At 47.6% G+C, this 23034-nt stretch overlaps 1 protein-coding gene across 3 annotated transcripts in view; it reads right to left on the minus strand.

Annotated features, from left to right (window-relative positions):
* ntn2 (netrin 2) overlaps positions 1–23034 on the minus strand; it is a 62759-nt gene that overhangs the window by 25681 nt on the left and 14044 nt on the right. For all 3 annotated transcript variants that reach the window (XM_055923792.1, XM_055923801.1, XM_055923782.1), the window contains exon 2: positions 15129–16301. In XM_055923792.1, coding sequence (XP_055779767.1) covers positions 15129–16197 — 1069 coding nt within the window. In that variant the 5' untranslated portion in view covers positions 16198–16301. The remainder of the gene's footprint in view (positions 1–15128; positions 16302–23034) is intronic.

Genomic DNA, 23034 nt, shown 5'->3' on the forward strand with positions numbered 1-23034 from the left:
GAGTGTGTTACTCGCTCGTGCACTGCAATTGATATGCTGATAGAATTTAGGTAGCCTTGTTCTCAGATTAGCTTTCTTGAAATCCCCAGCTACAATAAATGCAGCCTCAGGATATATGGTTTCCAGTTTGCATAAAGTCCAGTGACGTTCCTTGATGGCCGTCTTGGTATCCGCTTGCGGGGGGATTTACATGGCTGAAACAATCCGGCAGAACTTGAAACAAGCCGGCACTGGAATTCGGTTTCTCAACTGCTACTCAGCAAAGGGATTTCTGGCACAGAGAGATGGGAACAGAGCCCTTTCTCGCTGCAGTTTTACAGGGTCCCAGGCTCCAGGAAAAGAGCACATTCACAGACTCCTTCTCTTGGCTATTACGCAGACAATTTGTATGGAATTCTGCAGTTAATTAAATACTAGTTAGGTTTGAATCCCTCTCGGACTTGTTCTTTTGCTGTAGATATGCCGCTGCTGGCTCTTCGTGGTGTGTTTTAGGAGGCTGGTGGCACGGGGTCTTGGTTTGACCCTTGACCTCAAGCCATTTTAAGGGTTTGGGGAAGGGTTCACTGCCGCTACCACGCTTTCCAACCATGGTGAAGTGTCTGGACCATAGACATGACATTATTGGTCTGGACACTTGGATGGATGTATACAGTAAGAAGAACTGGGATGGGTGAAACCCACAGTAGACTAAATCCTAAAAAATTTAAAAATAAACAGTATATTAAAATACAGGTATTAAGGTGTGTGTTAGTCTGTGTCTGTGTGTGTGTGTGTGTGTGTGTGTGTGTGTGTGTGTGTGTGTGTGTGTGTGTGTGTGTGTGTGTGTGTGTGTGTGTGTGTGTATGTATGTGCACACGTACATGTGTATGTGAGAGTACTATGTGCGTGTGTCAGTGTGTAAAAACAGCATGTCCAATTTCTACTTAAGAGGATGTGACAAAGAACACACCCGCTGGAACAAGGGCAGGAGGGTGGTATAGAGGTTGGAAAAAGGGGAGGAAGGGGTGGAGATTGTGATCAAACGCCTCAAACACACACACACACACACACACACACACACACACACACACACACACACACACACACACACACACACACACACACACACACACACACACACACACACACACACACACACACACACACACACACACACACACACACACACACACACACACACAGCTGTGAGCAATTGTGTCCATTAACACCTTGTAGTGGGACATGAAAGCAGGGGGATCACTGGCACCCTTTTCTCCAGCCTTAATCCTTTACTGCCACACGGCCCACCTTCATAGCGGATATAAGTGGAGGAATTTAAAGTTCAATTCAATATTAGGACTTTTCTACACAAAGCTGGATCAACAGATGGTCTAAACTGACATTTTGAATATGAATGAATTCAACAATTGAAAAAAAAGGTCCAAGCGTTCTAGAGTTGCTATCCAACATAAGAGGAGAGATCAGATGTCGGATTAGACCTGTTGAGAAAGAGAGAGTGTGTTTGTGTGTTGTGAATCAGTTGCTTGCACTACCGACTGGACCTGATGCTTCAAACAGGACTTGTGCTCATTATTCCGCCCTCTCTTTAAAAAGAGCTTGGGAAGTGGGGAAGAAAGAGAAATGAGAGAGAGGAGGGGAGAAAGAGAGAGGAGTGGAGGAGAGGAGAAAGATAGAGAGGAGTGGAGGATAGGAGAAAGATAGATAGAGATAGGAGTGGAGGAGAGGAGAAAGATACAGAGCGGTGTGGAGGAGAGGAGAAAGATAGAGAGAGGTTGGGGGCTGTTAACTTCACCTCAGTGCCTGCTCCAGGATTTGCTGCGGCACTTGGAATGTTTATGGGTTTGTTTTGAAGTGCTGTGCACACAACCACTAACACACACACACACACACACACACCCACCCACACCCACACACACCCACACCCACACCCACACCCACACCCACACCCACACCCACACCCACACCCACACACACACACTCACACAGGTACACAAAACACACACGCACGCGCACACAGCAGACAAACTCCCTCTAATTAGGCTCAGCAGGGATAACTGAAAACCGGCGAGGGCCATTTTTCAATTCATTAACACATCAAAGCTCCACTGGAGCTCTCCAAAAACACTCGCTAATTGTTATCTGTTGGAGGAAAAACCGGAGGGGGTTCGAAAGAAGGCTTATGGGGGAAACAGCAGAGGACCCTGGGAGGCAAGGGCCCAAGCGAGCGTTTTTTTATAGGTCAGAGTCGAACGCTCCGAACTAAGTCCCTGTTGGTGCTGCTGCTGTGTGAAATTCCACAGACAAACGAAGACAAAGCCTCGGCAAATAGACAGCTGCTGAGACAAAGGATACGGGAGAGGTGTAGGGAGAGAAGAATCCAACAACACAGCAGGAGAGGGAGAGAGAGTTGTCTCATTGCGCCCCTCTGCACTGAAACATTTGGGGCGGATCTCCACTTTCTCACTGTTAGTGGTGTCTAGTTCTTCTACTCAGGTCCATTCTGGGATTGGAATCTTACTGTAATATGAAATGATGAAGTCCTGGGTCATTGTCATTAGGCACCAAACAGAAGAAAACAAACTGAAACAGGGAGAGACAACCTGGAGTTATCCAATAAGGAACACTTGTTTTCGGGAGGACCCTACGTTGTGTCATAATGAATACAACCCTGTTGTGTTGGAACACACCTGCCATTGAATAACCTGTAAACCGAAAATATGCATGTGCCTACCCTGTGCTAGATGCTTTCTCCATTATGCTTTCAAGTCCATTACAGAACACAAAGGAACATGAGCAGACGCACGCACACACAGTGCTTGTTCTGAAATACTGCAAAGTAGCGTGCATTTGTACTCCCCAGGCCTGCTAGTAGTGCTCTGGTGTCCAGTAAATCGGATAATACGTCTGCTGGAGAATGGAGAACTGAGAGACAGAGACAGAGACAGATATGGGGCGGGAAAGAGAGTGAGAGAGAGAGAGAGAGAGAGAGACAGATATGGGAGAACAGCTCCCACCATCGTTTTCTCACAGCGGGTCCTAATTGGTTCCACTCATTCCAAACGTGTTATTTCAGTCCGGCATCAGTCTGATTACCATATCAAACCCTACATATCACAATATTTACTCCACCAACACTTCATTAGTAGCCTTGTTAGTTTGGTCTGTTTATGTGCAAAGTACACATAAAGTACATCAACTACAGTTCTGTGTGTCTTAGAGAAGAACCTTCGATGTAGGTAAAACAAATAGGAAAGACGAGGAAGTTTGCCTTGTTTTCTTAATGGCAGGTTCATTGACAAAGGGTCCGCTTGCTCCCTGAAGCCGAACTAGATGGTGTCTACACACAAACCGGTTCAGCCTATGAACAAGTTTATTAAACGTCCCGTGGCAAATTGGCTCCGAAAAAAGTGCTATCCTAATAAAACTCAATTGCATTGAGTGTGCAATGTCTCAACTCCAGCTCCATATGTTAGGGATCTAACCTAATGTTTTGGCCCAAGCCAAGCCAGTGCGCCCAGCCAATTGAGTTTGGATGCCTGGACGAACCCAAATCCCATGGCTAAAATTGGTCCTTGAAAATCGGTGGTCCCCCCCCCCCCCCCCCCACCTTTCCCCAGGCCCCCGTCCAAACCTGGAGCCCCCCTGGGGTGCCCTGGGCCTGGCTACCACCGCCCGCTATGTGGGCCCCTGCCATCCACAGTGAGTCTGCCTGTATGTTTACGTGTGTGTGTGCTTGTGCGCACGTCGGTGTGTGTGTGTGTGTGTGTGTGTGTGTGTGTGTGTGTGTGTGTGTGTGTGTGTGTGTGTGCCAGGCTGCAGGCAGGTCCATGATTCCCTGGCCGGGGTATGACCACAGGCACGCGCCTGCCTGTGGATGGGCTCCGTGCCGCTTGGCCTGGTCCAACCACCTGCTCCAGAGCACCGGGGGAGCACCGGTTCATTATCTCCTCATTAGAGCCAGGTCCAGAGTACACACACCCACACACACACAGATACTCACTCACACACACACACACACAAACAAACACAAAACATAGAGACACACACGGGGACACACATATGCACGCACACTCAGACCAGGAACCAATGACCACACACTGAAGACAAGGGACCGGGGACCAAACACAACTTAACACCAGAAAGCAGAGGGACATGAGACTATATCAGACGATCACAGCGAACCACAATGACCAGAGACTAGAGATGAGGGAAGACTAGATACTGTGAGTGTAGACTAAGGCTACAGACCAGACACTACAAGGGTCTAAAGCCCTGGGGAAACAACAGCCCCGTGTCTATCATTTATCTAAGAGAGACACTTCTGGCCCAGTAGCACGAGGAGGGGTTGTGGGCACACAAACATGCCTGACGTTTCTCAGTTTCTCCCTCCCTTCCCCTTGACCCTCTCTACCCTCATTTTGTGGTTAGCCACACGCCGTCGGCTTAAGAGCCAGCTCTCGGGAGCCCTTTTGAACTGAGAGTCCCTTAATGCTCCCCCTCTCTCTCTCCCACTCTCTCTCTCCCTATTTCAACACACACCTCTTTTCTTTCTTCCACTTTTTCTCTCTCCCAATTCTCTCCCTCTTCCTCTCTCTCTCTCTCTCTCTCTCTCTCTCTCTCTCTCTCTCTCTCTCTCTCGCTCCCCCCCCATCTCTCTCTCTCTCTCTCTCCCTCCATCTCTCTCTCTCTCTCTGTATGGCATCAACAGGGGGAAGAGTTTAACAAGATTAGGCTGGAGGGATGCCAGATTGGGGCCTGTTGTCAGTTGGAGTCTGCCTAAGCTCTGGTCTTTCTAGTCCACTTCACCTCGCCACGTATAAACATTGTTATCTCTGTCCCCTCTCTCTCTCGCTTTCTTTCTTTCTTTCCACTGGAAAGACCCAGTGGTCCAGGCATGGAACCTATTACACAATCATGTTAGCTCCATGTAGGACTGATACAATGAGATAAGGAAGATGCACGTTTTGGAATACTGTCTCTGCATGTAAGCCACTGTATTTGGCAAAACTGAATTCTAAGGCTTAGGGTGGTCTGCAGTTGCTGTACATGGTTTCGGAGAGATGGATCATATTGAGAGAGATGAACTGTAGGCTGTGGGTTAGGTGAAGAAGTGAAGGGTAAACTGATGGTTAAAGAGTTGAGGCAAAAGGTAATACTGACATTAGGGGTTAAGTGTTGAGGTGAACCGGAGGTGGAGTGGGTAATAACTATAAACAACTGAGATATTTCACTCTAATGAGGAGAGAGAGAGAAAGTGGGAGAAAGAAAAGAGGTGTGGCTTACATGCAGAGGTGTTGAAATTGAGAGAGCGAGAGAGAGAGAGAGAGAGAGAGAGAGAGAGAGAGAGAGAGAGAGAGAAAGCGAGAGAGAGAGAGGGGAAAGAGAGAAAGAGAGAATGGTACGTTGAAATTGAAAGAGAAAGTAGAAGAAAGAGAGAGAGCGGGAGACAAACACAGAGAGCCACATGTGTCATTGCGGATGGTCAGACCACCATGACCTCCAACAAGCAGATCGCCTGGCCAGATGGCACAAGGAAGAAATGGGGTACGGGGCTGAAAAACAGAGACAGAGGGAAATGAGAGACAGATAGAGCATCAGATATGTACTTGTCAGATATTCTGCATTAGCATACAGCCCTTAAAAAGAGGTTCATCCAAAACATTTTTGTGAAATAACAACAAAATATATATATTTAACCTGTCAATTAAAAAAGACTAGAAACAGAGAAGGGATTTAAAATACACGAGAGCTGTCTCTGCAGCGTTACCCATCTGCCTCCCCATCTCCCCCCAAAACAGAGAGACACATACTAACCCAAAATGGCAGAGGATACGATATTATGATGATACTTTGGTGGCGATACGATATGTATCGCGATTCTCACAATTCTATGTTTTGCGATTCAATACTGGGATTTTATTGCGGTTCGACGTTCCATACACATTGCTCACCATACGTCTGCTGCAGCAGGACAAGAGAGAGCCACGAGAAAACACGTTTTGATCAGTCATGGAAATAAAAGTGCCAAAAAGAAATTGGCTCTCTTTTTAAAAAGAAGATGGAGAAAAAGCTGTGAAGGAAAAATACTGGATTTTTTGGGGCATGTACAGTCAACTAAAATAATAATATTGTGATATTGTCAAAACGATACGATATATCTTCCAAAATAATATCCCGACTTAAATAACTATCAATTCCCCCCCCCCCCCCCATCACTACTGGAAAACAAAAAAAATACAATTCTCAAATGGGTTCAGGTTGAATCTCATCTGTTTTAAAACCCTTACTCCCTTATTCTGCCTACTGAACTTGACTCTGGTTTGATCTTTCCACAGCCAGTCTGCATCAATCCCTCCTCTCACCTCAACGGCTAAAGATAGACATACCCCCCCCCCCCACTCCCCCCACTCCCTTTGTAACATTCAGAGCCTTCAATAAACCAGTCTCTGCCCGTTCCCTTTTCATAGAGACATAGAAAGAGACATAGAAAGCCCTGTAGTAGAGAAAAGAGTAGTCTGGCGGAGGTTTGAGCAGCAGTCAGAGAGAGAGAGAGTGAAGAAGCAGAACTGGGTTGGAGTGTCCCAGTGGAGCTGTTCCATAAGGAGGGGAAAAGAGAAGGAAAGGGATGAGTCTTCAGCCTGAAACCTCCAGTGCTCCACATTTAAAAAACCACTCCGCAAATATCTGTAACTGTCCAGTCAGACATGACAGACATGACAGACGCACGCACGCACGCACACACGCACACACGCACACACGCACACACACACACACACACACACACACACACACACACACACACACACACACACACACACACACACACACACACACACACACACACACACACACACACACACACACACACACACACACACACACACACACACACACACACACACACAGTTATAAATATAAATCAAGTATTCTAGAGTTTACTATAGACACCCATACACATAGACCAGATGTGTATACTACAAAGCGTGATCGATAAGTTAGCCATAGCCAGCTAACCTTGAAAAACACACAGCTAAACATACATATGTTTATTGTTGTTGTCGAGTCGATTAGATGATTTTATGCCCATTTCAAGCTCGTCTTTCTAGAAAATGTTGGCCAGTTAGCTGCCCGACTCAGGTATAGCCCTCAAAATTCAGTTGGTGGTACAGTAACCGAAAAAGGTTGGAAATAACTGGGATAGGCTATGGAGACACTGCCATCCAAAACACGGAAGAAACGGGCTCGACAGCAAAGGCAGATAGATCTACGTTTTTCAGACCGATAGACAGATATGCTCTGCTCTCCACATACCCACAGATTCTCCTGCCACAATGAACAATGGCTAGGAGCCCAAACCCATATATTTTTACAGGAACACTTTAAAAGGAAGACTCCGCAGAAACCTCAAACAGAAAAAAATGGCCCAAACTGAAACTGTTATTAGAAATAATGGTACATTTTATGACATTAGGATGAAAAAAAGTTTTAAACCCCAACCTCAGCATAAAATAGTACCCCATGCTTAAAGAACATAACTCCCAGATAGTCAATTCTACGCTGGGGGAGGTCACAGACTTTGACAAGATTCAATTATGGCTCAGAACACCCCAATGGTGGGCACCTCTGGTTGTGATTGCTAACATATGTGGGATGGAGTGAATGGGGGCATGGGAGTGAGGGCGGGTGGGCACGCTACCTAACTGGAGCCCCAGCCCAGCAGTTTGCCTTGGCACAGTGATGAAACGCCACATCTCAGATCACACACCCAGATTATGCGTGGCTCACACACACACACACACACACACACACACACACACACACACACACACACACACACACACACACACACACACACACACACACACACACACACACACACACACACACAAATACCATTCCAGTGTTTCCCCTAGGATTTTTTTCAGCAGCGGTGGCAAAGTTAGCGTGGAGGGGCAGGAGACTGGGCGTGGTAGTGGGCGTGGCCAATGGCGCCGTCTCCTGCCCCTCCACGCTAACTTTGCCACCTCTGCTGAAAATAATTCTGCCGTAAATGTTAGAGGCCCTTCTCAAAATGTTGCAGTTTTAAAGCTAATTTCCTGCAATTCTACACATTTTGCCATGGCTTGTGCCATGTTCTTATCCTATCGGAGTGGCTCAAACATTATAACAAAATAATTGGGGACCCACGCCATGACATTTTTTATATTTCTAATTCTCCCTGACAGTAGTTTTTATTCTGGTGGTGGTTAGTTCTCTTATTTAAAACTATATTACTCCATTATCTTCTCTACATACCTGGTTTTAGTTGTTTAAGTTCACACTGAAAACGTTTTATCATCCTGAAAAATGTATTTTGGGGAGTGGCGGCCCACCGCTGCTAAATGAATATAGGGGAAACGCTGCATTACGACGGAGGCATTTACAGAAGGTTCCCAGGATTCCAACATTACTCTGCTAATGTTGTGGATATTTTGGTCTTAAAACAATGTTTTTCTGTGTTTTAGTGTCTTTTCGTGCTGCCAGACAACCCAAATGGGTGGCTAAATAGAAAAAGAAACACTAAGCAAACTGAAATGAATCAGACACAGCCAATCAACAATGGAAACCAATCCTATTGGCTTAGCCAAAGCTGCAAAAACAAGACGAAAACTACTAAACAAACCAAGAAACTGCGATATTGACATACGTCTCCAAAAAATGTATCACTAACGATAAGGAAAACCAAGCCCTTGCATGATGGCCCAATCATGATGCACATGCGTACACACAAGCCTTAGCCCTGATCCTGGCTCACGCTAACCACCCTAAAGGCACCATTTCATAGGGCTGTTGATTTTAGAACAACATTCCTCGCCCGTGTAATTTATTTGAAAGCACAGGAGGTTTCGTTTTCGACCCCCCCCCCCCCTCCCCCGGCCCAACTCATTTGGGTGTCACGCTGTAAGTAATTGAAGTGTCGGGTCCCGGCGAGCCCTGGGCGACAGCAGAGGAGGGGTATGCAGTCAATTAGTGAAAGCAGGAACATGGCAACATACATGTAACAACACAGGTCGAGGCACTCAAGGAAAGCCAACAGTGTCTGTGCTTCTGACACACACACACATAAGTTATTCAATTTAATGCGTTATGTTATTCAAATTCTATATGACCTTGCAACCCGAACCGATGTGTGCGTGTGTGAGAATGAAGTCATTTTATGATCTGGTTCCTAAATGTGGTGTGATGAATATATTGTGGAGAAGGAGAGGAGAGGTGACCTCTCACTGCCCTTGCTAGAAGCTGTAGAATGATGGGGGGGGGGGGGGGGGGGGGCATGGCTGTGAAAAGATGTTGCTTTGAAATTATAATCAGCATCGCGTAACCATCTGCCCCATGTCAGACAGAGAGAGAGAGAGAGAGAGAGAGAGAGAGAGAGAGATGGGTGGGAGAGAGAGAGAGAAAGATGGGTGAGAGAGAGAGAGAGAGAGAGAAAGATGGGTGAGAGAGAGAGATGGGTGAGAGAGAGAGAGAGAGATGGGTGAGAGAGAGAGAGAGATGGGTGAGAGAGAGAGAGAGAGAGAGAGAGAGATAGAGGGAGTGAGATGGGTGAGAGAGAGAGAATGAGAAACAGAGATAGAGGGAGTGAGATGGGTGAGAGAGAGAGAATGAGAAATAGAGATAGAGAGAGAGAGAGAAAAAAAAGGAAAAGAGAGTTGGATTTTTTTTGGCATTTGGGGCTACTGTGTCCTTCAGTGTTTCTAGAGTTCCACACAGATCTGTGTGCTTAGGTCTTACAGCTCTGTCCCAGACGATGTGATGTGTGCGCGCTGGGTCTGGGTCTGCCAGAGGTAGAGCCCAACCAAACACTCACACACACACACCCTCCTGGACCGCCCTGCTTTCTCCAGCAACCCATCTGTCAACGCCCCCCTAATTCTTGCTAATAGTTTCCAAAAAAACAGAGGTCTACTAAAAATACTGAGCCCCCTCAAAGGCAGAAGGAGTCTGGCAATGGAACTTCAAAAAAGTCTCTCCTCCATCTCTCCCTTCTCTCCCTATAGAATTCCTATTTCCAAATCAAGCTTGCCTCATTAGCATGGCAGACGTGATCTAATATTGATCTAGAATAGATCATTGTATATGTTTGATATAAGACGTTCAATAATTCAGAGAGGAATTGTTCTGGACAGACTACATGGATTTAGTCTGTCCAGAACAATGGATGTATCAGTGGAGGCTGCTGAGGGGAGAATGGCTCATAATAAGGGCCCGGAAAGGAGCAAATGGAATGGCATCAAACACCTAGAAACCATGTGTTTGATCCGTGCTGCATCACATCCGGCCGTGATTGCGAGTCACATAGGGCGGCGCACAATTGGCCCAGCGTTGTCTGGGTTTGGCCGGGGTAGGCCGTCATTGCAAATAAGAATTTGTTCTTAACTGACTTGCCTAGTTAAATAAAGGCCAAATTTTATTTAAAAAAAAAATAAAAAAAAATGTATTGGATACCATTCCATTGATTCCGCTCCAGTCATTACCACAAGCCCGTCCTCCCCAATTAAGGTGCCACCAACCTCCTGTGATGCATACTGTACGTACTGTTCAAATATGTGATGCACTCTCATTATCTCAGCTGCTTTCAGACAAATGCTAGGCACATTGTTGAAGTCATGTGCTTTATGCTCAGTTCATGTGCTTCATGCTCTAAGTATCCAGTCATGGCCTGTCGGGTCCATTAGCGCTGGTGGGGTCTGGCCTGTACTGTGATTCCCAGTGTGGACTTCTGGATTACAGAGGGCTGAGCCTAGCAGAATCCGGCATGGTCTGTAGACTCTAGTCTACACTAATGAGAAGGAATAGCATGAGAGAACAGGCTGGCTGGCCAAAGAGCAGACCTGGGCAGGGTAGGGCCGAGCAGGGCTGACACTGGCAGAGCCAGGACTGTATGGCCACACAGTAATAAAATATATAGTTATGTAGTCTGACAGTCAAAAGCCATCACCGTACTTGTTAACTGTTCTGTCCGACAAAAACATTGTGATCAAAGTCAAATTAAACAGTCAACTTCGTTACAAGCCGTTGCGTCACACCATAACGTGCCAGTCAGGCTCTCATACCACCATATCATCTCAGTAATGATCTAGCTCTGTAACTCTGTACTACCAGCATGCCATAACCATAACACCATCACCACCGTCACACCAACGCACCATCCTATCGCAGTAAGTAATCTAACACTTGTTATTCACCTGTTCCCGACCGCATTTTATCTTTTGGCTCTGAATGAGACCAAGCAGACTATTTTTCCATGACATCTCCTTCAGAAAACAGGCCATCTCAAACTCTCCTATTTTGGCTTCGATTGCAAACTGCTATGGCTCTGGGTTTGTAAACTCGTGTCTGTGGGCAGGACTCATGGAGGGGCGGCGGGGCGGGCGGGGAGCGTGTGTGTGCTGGTTTGTGTCTGCAGACGGTTCCTGGGCCTGCCAAAAACCCAGACAGTAATCTCGGCGAAGCGCATGTCAAACATTAGCGAGACCCATGAACAATCAAACAGGACTAGAGACAGCTCGGCTTGGCTCACACCACCATACAAGCTCTCGACTCAGTTCAGAACTGGGAAGGGGATTCAAAGTATCTTTTAATAATCTCAATGAATGATAATGATTAAGTCAAGAAGGTAAAAACGCTAAATGGGGCACGATGCACATGTTACAAAAACATGTGGACTAAGTCGTGTTTTCTCTTCAGCAACACAGCTGTGCTGGTTTCAAATGGAATGAATGGAAGATATTTTTTGTTGTTGAATATAATATACAATATAGTATACACTGAGTACACAAAACATTAAGAACAGTCTCTTTCCATGACAGACTGACCAGGTGAATCCAGGTGAAAGCTATGATCCCTTATCGTTGTCACTTGTTGGCTGCAACTCAATATTAGGAAGGTGTTCTTAATGTTTGGTATACTCAGTGCAGATTTTTGTTAGAATATAATAAAACATATATTTATTTAATGGTAGTCAACCCCCCCAGGGGAATCTCCCCGTCAGCTTAACCTTGTCATCACCCCACAGGGGATCATGACCTCAGCCCCCCCAAAAACACTCCCGGAGCCCAATAGCCCTGCGACCCAGAGAAGGGCTCCGGTGACACACCTGGGGACCCCGGCCTCTCCAAAGCGTGCCAATCTCACACCCTCTCCCAGACTGAATACACACACCTCGGCCCGGCGCCACAGACGGCTGCTGCTGCTGACGCGGTGGTGTCCTACAGGGCTCGTTTGTGCGGCCCGCTGCTTTCTGCAGCGCCAGAAAGAAAAAGCCAGCCGAGGCCTAACAAAGGGAGGGGACACTCTTAAGAATGAGCTTCAGTGTGCCGTGGGGACGTTTAAAAAAAAAAACGTAGTTCAGCACACTTTTGAGGACATTTTGGAACCAGTACTCATTCTAGAATGAGCCCTAAAGGGCCTTTTGGAACGTTGTAATTAGGGACATGTTGGAAGGGACCGTGGGTTTGGCGTCCCCTCTGATCTGTGATCAGGTATAGCGTGCGACATGCGTTTAGGTTTTTACTGCCCTGTATCAGCGCTGGGATTAGGTCATCAGTGTTGGCCGCGGCGCACATGGCATTTAGTCCAAGAGTAATGGACGGAGGTGACATATCAATCCCACTGAGGGATCTACGGGAAGTAGGTGGAACGTTTCCCAAACAGCCACGGGACACATAACAGGAGAGGGGTGGGGAGAGGGGAAGAGCGAGGGAGTTACGGGATAGAGTCGGGTGTGGGGGCGGTGGTAAAGGTTGAGAGTAAGTCAAGCGAGTAAGAGTGTAGGAGAAGGAGCTGGACAACGGGGCGCAGAGAAAGCGAGACAGTGAGAGCGTGAGGGGTGGAGATTTGGGGGAAGTTAGAGAACATAATCAAGGGTAGGAATGGAGGGTGCTGGGGTATGAGGCGGGTGTGACTATAAGGGCACAGGGTTGAGGGTTTGGGGGAGGTTGTCAGGGGACAGAGTGAGGGGGGAAATAGAAACAGACCCGCTCCTTGGACCAGCACTGCAATGGCCCCAGCTATGTTCCTCTGGCCCTGTCACTCTCTTTTAAGCAGATCTGGCACAGCTCAACGCTAAATATGATTTCAGGCCAGCAGCGCTGGCAATTACAACATGTTAGAAAAATATACACTGTTTTTCAATGTTTTACTCCTGTTTTTTTCTTTACTCGCCTGTAATTTTATTTAGTTACAGGGAAGATTAAAAGTGGTACAGTGGCTTCTAATACGGTGTTATTTTCCAATGGCTACACATTTGTATGACAAGCAGAATTAACCTGAATTGGGTTCCACCTCTGCCCGTTTTTTAAAGTATCACTTCTGACACGCAGTAACCAAATTTGACATATAAAAAAAATCTCTGTTCACTTTATCATACAACGCAGTAATCCCATAAAAAGGTAATCTGTTAAAATTACTGCAATTTCACTTGCCAAGCTTTCAGAGTGTGTCTGGATGGTTCTTTTTTGAATACATGTCTTGAAGTAATGTCAATCACTGCCAAATTACATTCTTGGATGACTTAGCTGCCGTGGTGTGCCAACAACTCGAGCTGTTGTCATTCGCTGTTTAGACTTGTTCGTGAGGGGGCGTGTTTACTTCAGAGGGGAGCCCAGAAAACATCAAGTTGGGTTGAGTGTTCAGGAGTCCTATATATAGAGCTAATAAAACAGAAATCACAAATACTGCTGCTGCGTTTCGGTGTACTAAATCTGTTGGGCAATGTAGGGTTGAGGATGGGTTGCATTTGGCATTGGCCACCGGAACATTCCACCCTCATCTTCAACTGTGTCAACAGCAAGTCATCCTGTGTATTCAGGCAGCACACAAGATCTAGCCTTACTATAGTCAAAATCTTATTTTAACTTTACCTGCAATGCTGAGACCATTACAGCAACCTCAGATTGAGCATTAATCAAACTCTTTAATATAGCTTCAGGGAAAGAGCTGTTGAAATTAGAGAGAAAATGGGGGATTATAATTAATAATACCGAAAATTACTAATTTGGTTTTAAGCTGAATCCACCCAGAAACACCACCATGTGCAGTTTTCAAATATAAGTTAACGTTACCCATGTTTTGTCTATATTTAAAGGGGGGAAAATGGTATGCTACTTGTCGCATAAAGGAACTGCCACCTGTAATTCAACAATTTGCTCATTATTCACAGGCGTTTGGGAGGATAATGTGGAGAAGGAGTGAGAGAGAGAGAGACACAGAATCCCAGACAGACGTATGTTTGTGTTGAGCACGTCTCGCCTCACAAGCCCACTGATGGGTGGGTGTGCAACAGGGCTCAATCCCCATCCCGCACATTCCCTCATTAGGAATTCTGAGACGCATTCAGGAGCTTGTCACTGGAAGAGAATACCTCCTTCACTCAAGGGTAGGGCGGGGAGAGAGGGAGAGAGGGAGAGAGAGGGAGAGAGGGAGAGAGGGAGAGAGGGAGAGAGAGGGAGAGAGGGAGAGAGGGAGAGAGGGAGAGAGAGGGAGAGAGGGAGAGAGAGAGAGAGAGAGAGAGAGAGAGAGAGAGAGAGAGAGAGAGCTAGAGAGAGAGAGAGAGAGAGCTAGAGAGAGCTAGAGAGAGAGAGAGAGCGAAAGAGTTGGAGAGATAGAGAGGGTGCCTGGATATAGAAAGATAAGTAACGGAGTAGACCCTGTTCAAAAAATGTCATGGTCCTTTCAACATGGTGGCCATTGAATTGATGAGGATTCTCACGGACCAGATATTTCTATAATGAGTGATTTGTACTGTTCAAAAAAACAAAGTTGCAGGACACAAATACAGGGTAAATCCACTACACAGATCATCAAGCACCTTCCTGTGTTCAAAAACTGCATGAGTACTGAAGAATTCCAATCCATGCTGACACAAACATTTCAAGAATCTGTGTGTGTGTGTGTGTGTGTGCATGAATTGTCTAACATTGCCATATTAAATCATCCATTTCTAGTTATGAGGTGTGATTGAAATAATGAATCTACACATTCAACAATGCAAATGCAAAGAGAGTAAAAAAAAAGAAGGAAATTCGCAAAATTGAAAAGAACAGAATCAAAACTGATAGAAAATGCTGATTAGAGCTGTGACTCACGTAGACACTCGTTGGCCTCGCGGGCGCTGGCCCTTTGCCATGGCCGGTCGTAGTGGAAGGGCTTGCAGCGGTCGCACTCGGGCCCCTCCGTGTTGTGCTTGCAATCGCACACCAGCTTGCCCTCCTTGTCTTTTAGGCAGCGTGAGGCGTGCCCGTTGCACTTACACCTCCCGCCCACCTGGAAGTCCCCCACCGCGTAGAAGTATGCCGGCAGAGACGTGGACGGTACCATTGGGTCTTCGTCAATCCGGCCACCCCCGCCTATCCCCACTCCTCCTGCCCCTAGCTCACGTGGCAGCTGGGGCCGGCTGAAAACTACGCGGATGTCAGTGACTGTCACCCAGTCCTGGAGCACAGGGCTGTTGTCAAAGTCCTTCCCGGAGGGCCGCCCGTCCAGAGTGCTGAAGGCAATGAGCCCCCCGGATAGGGGGTAGAGGTCGGTGTGGCCATCGGTGCACAGGCCCTCCTGCTCGTTCTGCTTGGTGATGGCCGCCTTGTTGGGCCGGTTGTACATGCGCCGACACTGGGACGAGTAGTACTGGTAAGGCGTCCAGCTCTTGCCATAGTCCATGCTCTTGTAGATGGCCAGTGACTCAGGGCGGGGCGAGCAGAACTGCAGGCTGACGTAGGTAATCTCAAACTTCTTGCCCAGCGACAGGGTTAGGGTGACGTTGTGCGGCGAGGTGTGTAGGTTCTCCGATTGCCAGCAGGTGAGGTTGTGGGCCGAGTTGAGGTCAGTGAGGTAGGAGGGCGGATGGGCACGCCGCGGGTCTGCCGCATCGCAGATCTGGCAGGTGCGCACTGAGGGCCGCTCATCACCGCGCTCCACCACACTACAAGAGCGGGACGGCGTCGGCCGGCCGCACACGCTGGACACGGCCACCTCCTTGCCAAAGGCGGCGTTGATGAACTCGGGAATACAGCGGCGGGCAGCGCCCGCGTCATCATAGCATGGGTCTGGGGGTGTCTGCTGCCCAGCGAAGGGATTGGCAGCACCGTTAGGGGAGGCGGGAGAGGCGGAGCATGCCAGGAGGCAAAGCCCCAGCAGGCACCTCCAGGCTTCCCTCATCCTGCGTGTGTGTGTGTGCCTGAGGGAGTGTGTGTGTGTAGGTGTGAGAGGGGGAGTGGAAAGAGACCCTTCCTTTAGGGTGACCGTGACCACCGCAGCCTGTCCTGTGAAACAGAAACAAGAGAAAGAAAAGAGAGAGAGAGAGATAAATGCCAGAGCTTGTCATAAAAGGATTCAAAGCAACAAACAACTTTTTTGACCTCTGCTTACTGATGAAAATATTCACAGTTCAGTCATGTAGATATTCTCATGCTATTGTGGACACGTCCAATCGTCCAAAACACTTCCAGTCATCTTACTGTCGTCAATTCAACCCTACTATACCCGTAAGCTTGCTCATATGAGCTAAATATCATGTTTGTGACATTTCAAAACACCTCAGGGCCTTATAATGAGTAATGGAGTGTTTTCATTAACTAAAAGCCTGTAAAAGAGGTAGGTAGTGGGAGAGATGGGGGGGGGGGGGGGGGGGGGGGCGAGTGAGTAAGAGAGAGAAAGAGAGTGACCATATAAAGAGAGATCTTAGATGTTTGGGGCCGGGGCCGCAGCGACCGAGTCCTGAATTTCAATGGCGCCACTCTTCAGCACCTCCATTCAGGTCGTGGCGAGGCATTCTGGTCGTGCTTCGGCAGCGCGCGCGGCAGAAGTCACCCCATAATCCCCCGTTCAAAATATACGGGCAGAGCCGTCAGCCGCACGTGACCTTAGCCAACTCCCCAATTCAACGGTAAAAGAACACTGACCTAAAGAGGAACTAAAGACAAATAACTAGCTGTACACAGTGTTGAACACAATATAGTATTTATTTCCCCACTAGGCAAGTGCAACACTATATGCCATTTGAACATAAAACATTGGACATGTACCGAGGTACTGTAGCTATATGTGGGCTACGATGGCAACAATGTGTTCTTTACAGAGGCAGATTCCTGGAAGGCTCCATTGGCAGAGCTGGCTGTAACAAAGCCATTGGTTTGGGCTGAAAGGTCTCTATAAATCTCAGACTGTCAGTGTACCTGGATGAGATCATTCAAATGGGCTCCACACCAGACAGGGGCCTCTCGTTTCCAAAGAGGAAAAGAGGGAGAGAAGGAGCGAGAGAGAGAGGGAATGAGAGAAAGATGTAGGGTAGAGCGAGAAAGGGAGGGAGAAAAAAGATGTATACAGCCCGGGGCTTTTCCTCCCTAATCCCCCCCTTATTTGCCGGGGTGTCAAGCCTGGAAGGACCCCATTTGAGACAGACAGCCGAGAGGTTGAGAAGGCGCCCCGATCGTCTTTGCAAGGAATTTATTAAGCTACAATGAAACCGTTGCCCCTCCTTTCTCCCCCCCTTCTCCTCCTCTCACTCCTCTTATTCGGCATCCCTCCCCTCCTTGGCTAAACAAAAGCCTGCATCTGCCTTGCACTTCAGTCGAGGAGGAAGGCAGACGGAGCGAGTTAAAATGAGTCAAAAAACAAAAGTTCTGTTCTTTTCTTTTTTAGGGGTTCCAAAGCTAGCAACTCTCAGAACACTGGAGAAAGAGCCCAGTCGTCCGGTAAAAAGGGGCGCTCTTTTCTACTCAACTGCTTAAGCCTCTACCATTTGGCCTCTCCTCTGGCTGGAGGTGTGTGTGTGCGTGTGTGTGGTAAGAACGGAAAGAGGATCATCAAAATGTAAAGAGATAGAGATAGCGAGATAGAAAACCATTGACATTTCTGTTCCAACTTCTTTATCTATTTATTTTAACTTGGCCGCAAAACATGCATTCTTGTGCATTTCTGGGAGAGTGGTTACATATATCTCCCTAACAATGTTCTATGGGAACAAAGTAAACTATGATTTGACTTTCTCGCGAACAGTCTTCGGACCTAGAAAGGCGACACACAAATAAACAAACCAACTATTTCGCTTCCCAAACATTAAACAGTACTTAAGGCCAAATTGAAGTACGGAATGGAATGCTCTCACAGCCATCCGAGCTCCTAAAAAAAACCTGTCCACCTCACATCAAATAAAATTCCATGTAATGAAAAATGGAGAGTAGGAATGGAACGATGCTGGTTCATAAATGATTTGGCAAGGAGTGCCGGGCGGAAGACTATGATCAATGGGACATGTCTGAGGGGAAAGGCTAAAGTGGGTGAGCAGGCGGGAGTACATCATTGGAGGCACTCCATCATCAAAGCCTGGCAGCCAGACCAGGCAGCCAGGTCAGGCCCACAGGAGGAGACCGCTGATGGAATTAGCAACTCATTAGCATCGCCGTCCAGCTTCCGTCAGCGCCGCGCCCGTCGGAGAGAGGGAGAGGTGAGAGATGGAGGGACAGAGAGAGAGAGAGGGAGGGGGGCTGCAGTGACTATTACAGAGACGGACAGTGAGAGAGAGGGAGCATGGTTGGAAAGGCAGAGAGGTACAAAGTGGGGTGAAAAGTGTTTGAGAGTGATAGAGCAAAACAAATAACCAAAAGAGGCAGAGAGAAGGAGGAGGGGGGGAGAGAGAGATGGAAAGAGAACGAGTGACAGTGATAAGGCAGAGATGTCTAAAAGGGAGAGCGAGTGAGGACAGAGATGGAGAGAAGGAAAGCGAGGGAGAGGGGGAAGTGACAGAGATGGAAAGAGGGAGTAGAGGGAGGGAGATTAAAAAAAAGGAGGGAGAGACAGGGGGAGACAGATTAAGGTGGAGGACGACATTGTTGGTCTGTGGCGGCCTGTGGATGACTAAATATGGTGTGGTCCACACACAGCTCTGCTCGGCCTGCCGGGAGATTCTTCCAGCGGTCTGGTGCTGTCAAGCACGTCTGGCAGATGAGACGCATAGGTTAAACAGAGGAGGAACAGTGCCATTGCCGCTCTAATTCCACCTCAACAGTTCCCCCTGAAAAGAACACTCACTAGCTAGCTAGGCTCTATCACAACCGGCCGTGATTGGGAGTCCCATAGGGCGGCGCACAATTGGCCCAGCTTCGTCCGGGTTTGGCTGTGGTAGGCCGTCATTGTAAATAAGAATTTCTTCTTAACTGACTTGCCTAGTTAAATAAAGGTTAAATAAAAATAAATAAATAAACATACCGAGCAACTCTGTGTTAGCTTTTCAAAACATAAGCTAACAGTAAAAGCATACACTATAGCTAACAACTCAAGCTAACCGCTACATAGCCACTCTAGTCTAGCTTTGAACAAGACTATGTCCTTGGTATGGAAACATCACTGACCGACATTGTTCAACTTGCTTGTTCTGTGTAGAATTTTGACAAGTGTGTGTGCCAATTCCGCAAACTTCTCAGCCGAGACGTCAGCGGAGAGACATAGGCTGACTTCCCCGAAACACTCGGGTAAGTTTGAGCTTCAGCAAGAAATGATCTGCTGCTCTCAGCATTGACAGAGTTTTTCACAAGCCACAAGTTCTTCTCGAGAGGGGCAAACACTGTATCTAATTAAATGTGGTTGAAGTAGCAACAGCAGTGTGAATGTCTGTGAGGAGTAGGGAATACAACACAGAAACGCTTTGCTATTTGGCTCTAACTACGACTAACTACCAAAAAGAGGCTAGTTCTTACAAGTGGAGCGCGTCGCATGTCATGTGCTAGGCCTACAGATTCAATTGAAATCTAATCGCCTAAACACACAAACCTGCTTTTTTTTAAATTACTGTATTTCCACCCACTTGGCTAAAGTGCCTAGTCATTCAGGAAGGACTGAAATGGCCAGTGCTTGCAATCTAACACTGCACGTGACAAGATGCTTTACTGCTTCTGAGTCCCGAGAGGTTAACCAATTTATTTCCCCAGGTTGATATATGGCTTTATGTGCATGGAACACATGACAAGTTATCAGCCGCTTGCCGATTCTGGTTCTGCAAGGTCCTGCAATGTCACAAGGAATATCAGGGTGTTTATGTGATTGGAACTGATCCAATAGGTTTTGCCTAAGAGGTTCAATCAACAATAAGGGGGGGGGGGGGGGGGGGGGGCGATAGGAGAGAGAGGAATAGGGTGGTCCTGGCTGCGAAATTCCGGAGAGCGTTTTTTCAGCTTTCCCGTCACCAGGAGATCATCCCATGTTGAGTTGTGTCTCTTTCAAGCGCGGCTCCTCTGTCAGAGTTCACGGATTAGGAAAACAGGAGGTGCTGAGAGGCTTTATTTGGCTTGGGCGTGGGGGACCGGGGGGAGGGAGAACTAGAGGGGTGCAGGGGGAGAGGGACAGCTGATCCACCTCGTAGCCCAGTCAGGGACTCCCATGCTGGGGCAGTGTGCTGGGGAGGTGGCCCTCTCACCACGAGGCTGAATGGATCTCCTTGGGGCTCCTCCACTCAGATGACCCTGGGAGGAGTCTAGGCCCGGTGCCCCAATGGCTCTCTGTCACTGGGCCCAGTGTACAGTAATCCCTGATTGGCCTGTTAGCAGCTGTGGCAACTGTGGAGGACTTTTTAAATGTGAACAAGAGGGCACTACTGTACACTGTCTATCAGAGTCCAGTCATAATTATGGGAGATGCAGCGTATGCATTTAAATGGGTGGGGTTGATTGACTGAGCAAATCCCCTACACACACACACACACACACACACACCACACACACACGCACAGGGTAAATACACGTGATTGACAGTCCACAGGCAATAGGGTATTAGTGGCACAAACCAAATCCGATGAAGGAACAAGTGAACAAGAGAGCAGGAGAGGAACAGGGGCAAGAGGGGGTCAACTTTCACAGCTGAGGGTGTCATTAGCAGGGGGGGGGGGGGGGGTCACTGACAAATTTGGAAAAGTCTCACGCCTGCTCTGAAGCAGAAGAGAAAGAGAGAGAGAGAGAGAAAACGAACACATTTGAAAATGTATGCACTAACTACTGTAAGTCGCTCTGGATAAGAGCATCTGCTAAATGACAAAACTGTAAAGGGAGGGAACCTCCCCCATAGAGTCCAGCGCTGGGGGACTATCTCAGACACAAAGAGACACACAGTGTGCCACAGAAGGTGGCTTTCAGGGGCAGAGAGCAGTTTCTCTCTTTCGCTCTCCATTCTAAGAGAGCGAGAACGCCCAGGAGAGGAATGCAGCCGCTGCGGCCCAGCCTACTCTCCAGTAGTTATTAAAACAGAACCTGATCCAGAACTACGAAGAGTAGAGGAGAGGAGGCAGGTCAGGCTACTTCACATAGATCCAGACAGGAAGCTGTACTAAGCTTGGGGTTCTCTGTGTTACACTCCACTACAAAGGGAGGCAAAAAATGCTGATATCACAAGTTAGGGGTATTTTCTGTTCATTCTGTGAATTTGGTGTTTTTGGTCTGTGAGTAAGAGTCCGTGGTGTGGAAAGGGAGGGATGTGAGACTGCGAACATGGCGCAAGGTCGACTCATGGGTGAAACAGTGTCAGAAAAAGGTTAATTTGTTCACATCAAGACGGACAGACAGGCAAAGTACTGTACTAACACTTGCTTAGGGACAACGAACTCCAACAAACACACTAGCAATCATCAGGTAAATAGAAACAACATACACAAACACCCAGCCAAACGAGAGGAAGCCATAAGATGCCCAGATGCAAAGATCTAGGATCCGCATTCCCTTTCCAATCCTAACCTTCACCATTAGGGGGAACAAGGCATCACTGACCTTAAATCAACCTGACGTGGGGATGCGGTTGACCCTGGATGCTGATCTACCTAATTTACTCTGAAGTCATGTGTGGGAGCCTATAGAGTGGCCTAACTGACTCCGTGATGTCGTGGTTCAGTACCATGGAGAGATCCCGAGAGGAAGTTTTAGGCCTCGAGTCTCTGACCTCATACATGACTCACTGCTCCGGGTACAAGTACATTATCACTGATCTAGGATCAGTTTACAGCCACCCAATCATAACCCATACCATAAAGGGGGGGGGGGGGGGGTTAGACTTAGAGGACACAAACCTGACCTTTCATCCTGCTCCTAACAGACTCACACACACTAGGTTTAAAGTGGCTTCCTCCTTTGAGCTTATTGAGATTGGAGAAGAGATAGTGTGTGTGTGGGAGGGGGGGGGGGGGGGGGGGGTCGGAGAACAAGAAAATAATAGAACAACTGTAACCAGAGAGAGAGAGAGAGAAACCGAGAGAGACCGAGAAAGAGAGCGATACAATTTAATACTGCCTTTCCAAACTATAAATTGTTGCCATCCTAAAATAGGCCTACAAATCCCCCCACCCCCAACCCATCTTGGTTTGAGGACATGGAGATTTTAACTGTGGAGTCTGGGAAAGAATAAGGGCTTGAGCTCATCCCTGAGTTTCATAGAACACATACCTTTCATATGAAACATGTTTTATACGGGAATCAGGGAGAAATATACCTTGGCTAATGAGGAGATAGAGGCTTGTTCATTTCATAATGTGCTGGCGGTTTGGCCTTCGCCAAAAGCATTTATAGCCTGTGTCAAGCTGTGATCCGCTTTTAAAAAAAGAAATATATTTCCCCCTACATGTGTTCTCAAGATGGGACGGATGACACCCACTGCTGTGTGAGACGTCAGAGAGAAGACAGGAGACTTCCCGTCCGGATCTTCTAAATGAAGATCTCACAATATGGAGACATCAGTGACAACTCCATGTGTAAGGCCTATTCCAACATACTGGGTCCGGATGACAGGCTTTAAGTGAGGATTGAGGAACCACCTTGGTTGTCTTTCATACATGGCTTTTCATTGACGCTACGAGGAGTTTTCGATTTCCCATGTGGGGGGGCGTAACCATGGTTCTGTCAGACGTGGTGGTCAGAAGTGCCAGGTGAGCTGTTCCTGGATCAGAGGGAGTGGGAAGTGGTTTGTAGAGGGGGGGGGGGTTGATGTGTGTGCTTCAAAGCCCTTTGATGGTTGGCTCTGCGG

The sequence above is a fragment of the Salvelinus fontinalis genome, chromosome 1 (genome assembly GCF_029448725.1).
Source record: "Salvelinus fontinalis isolate EN_2023a chromosome 1, ASM2944872v1, whole genome shotgun sequence".
Lineage (NCBI taxonomy): Eukaryota > Metazoa > Chordata > Actinopteri > Salmoniformes > Salmonidae > Salvelinus > Salvelinus fontinalis.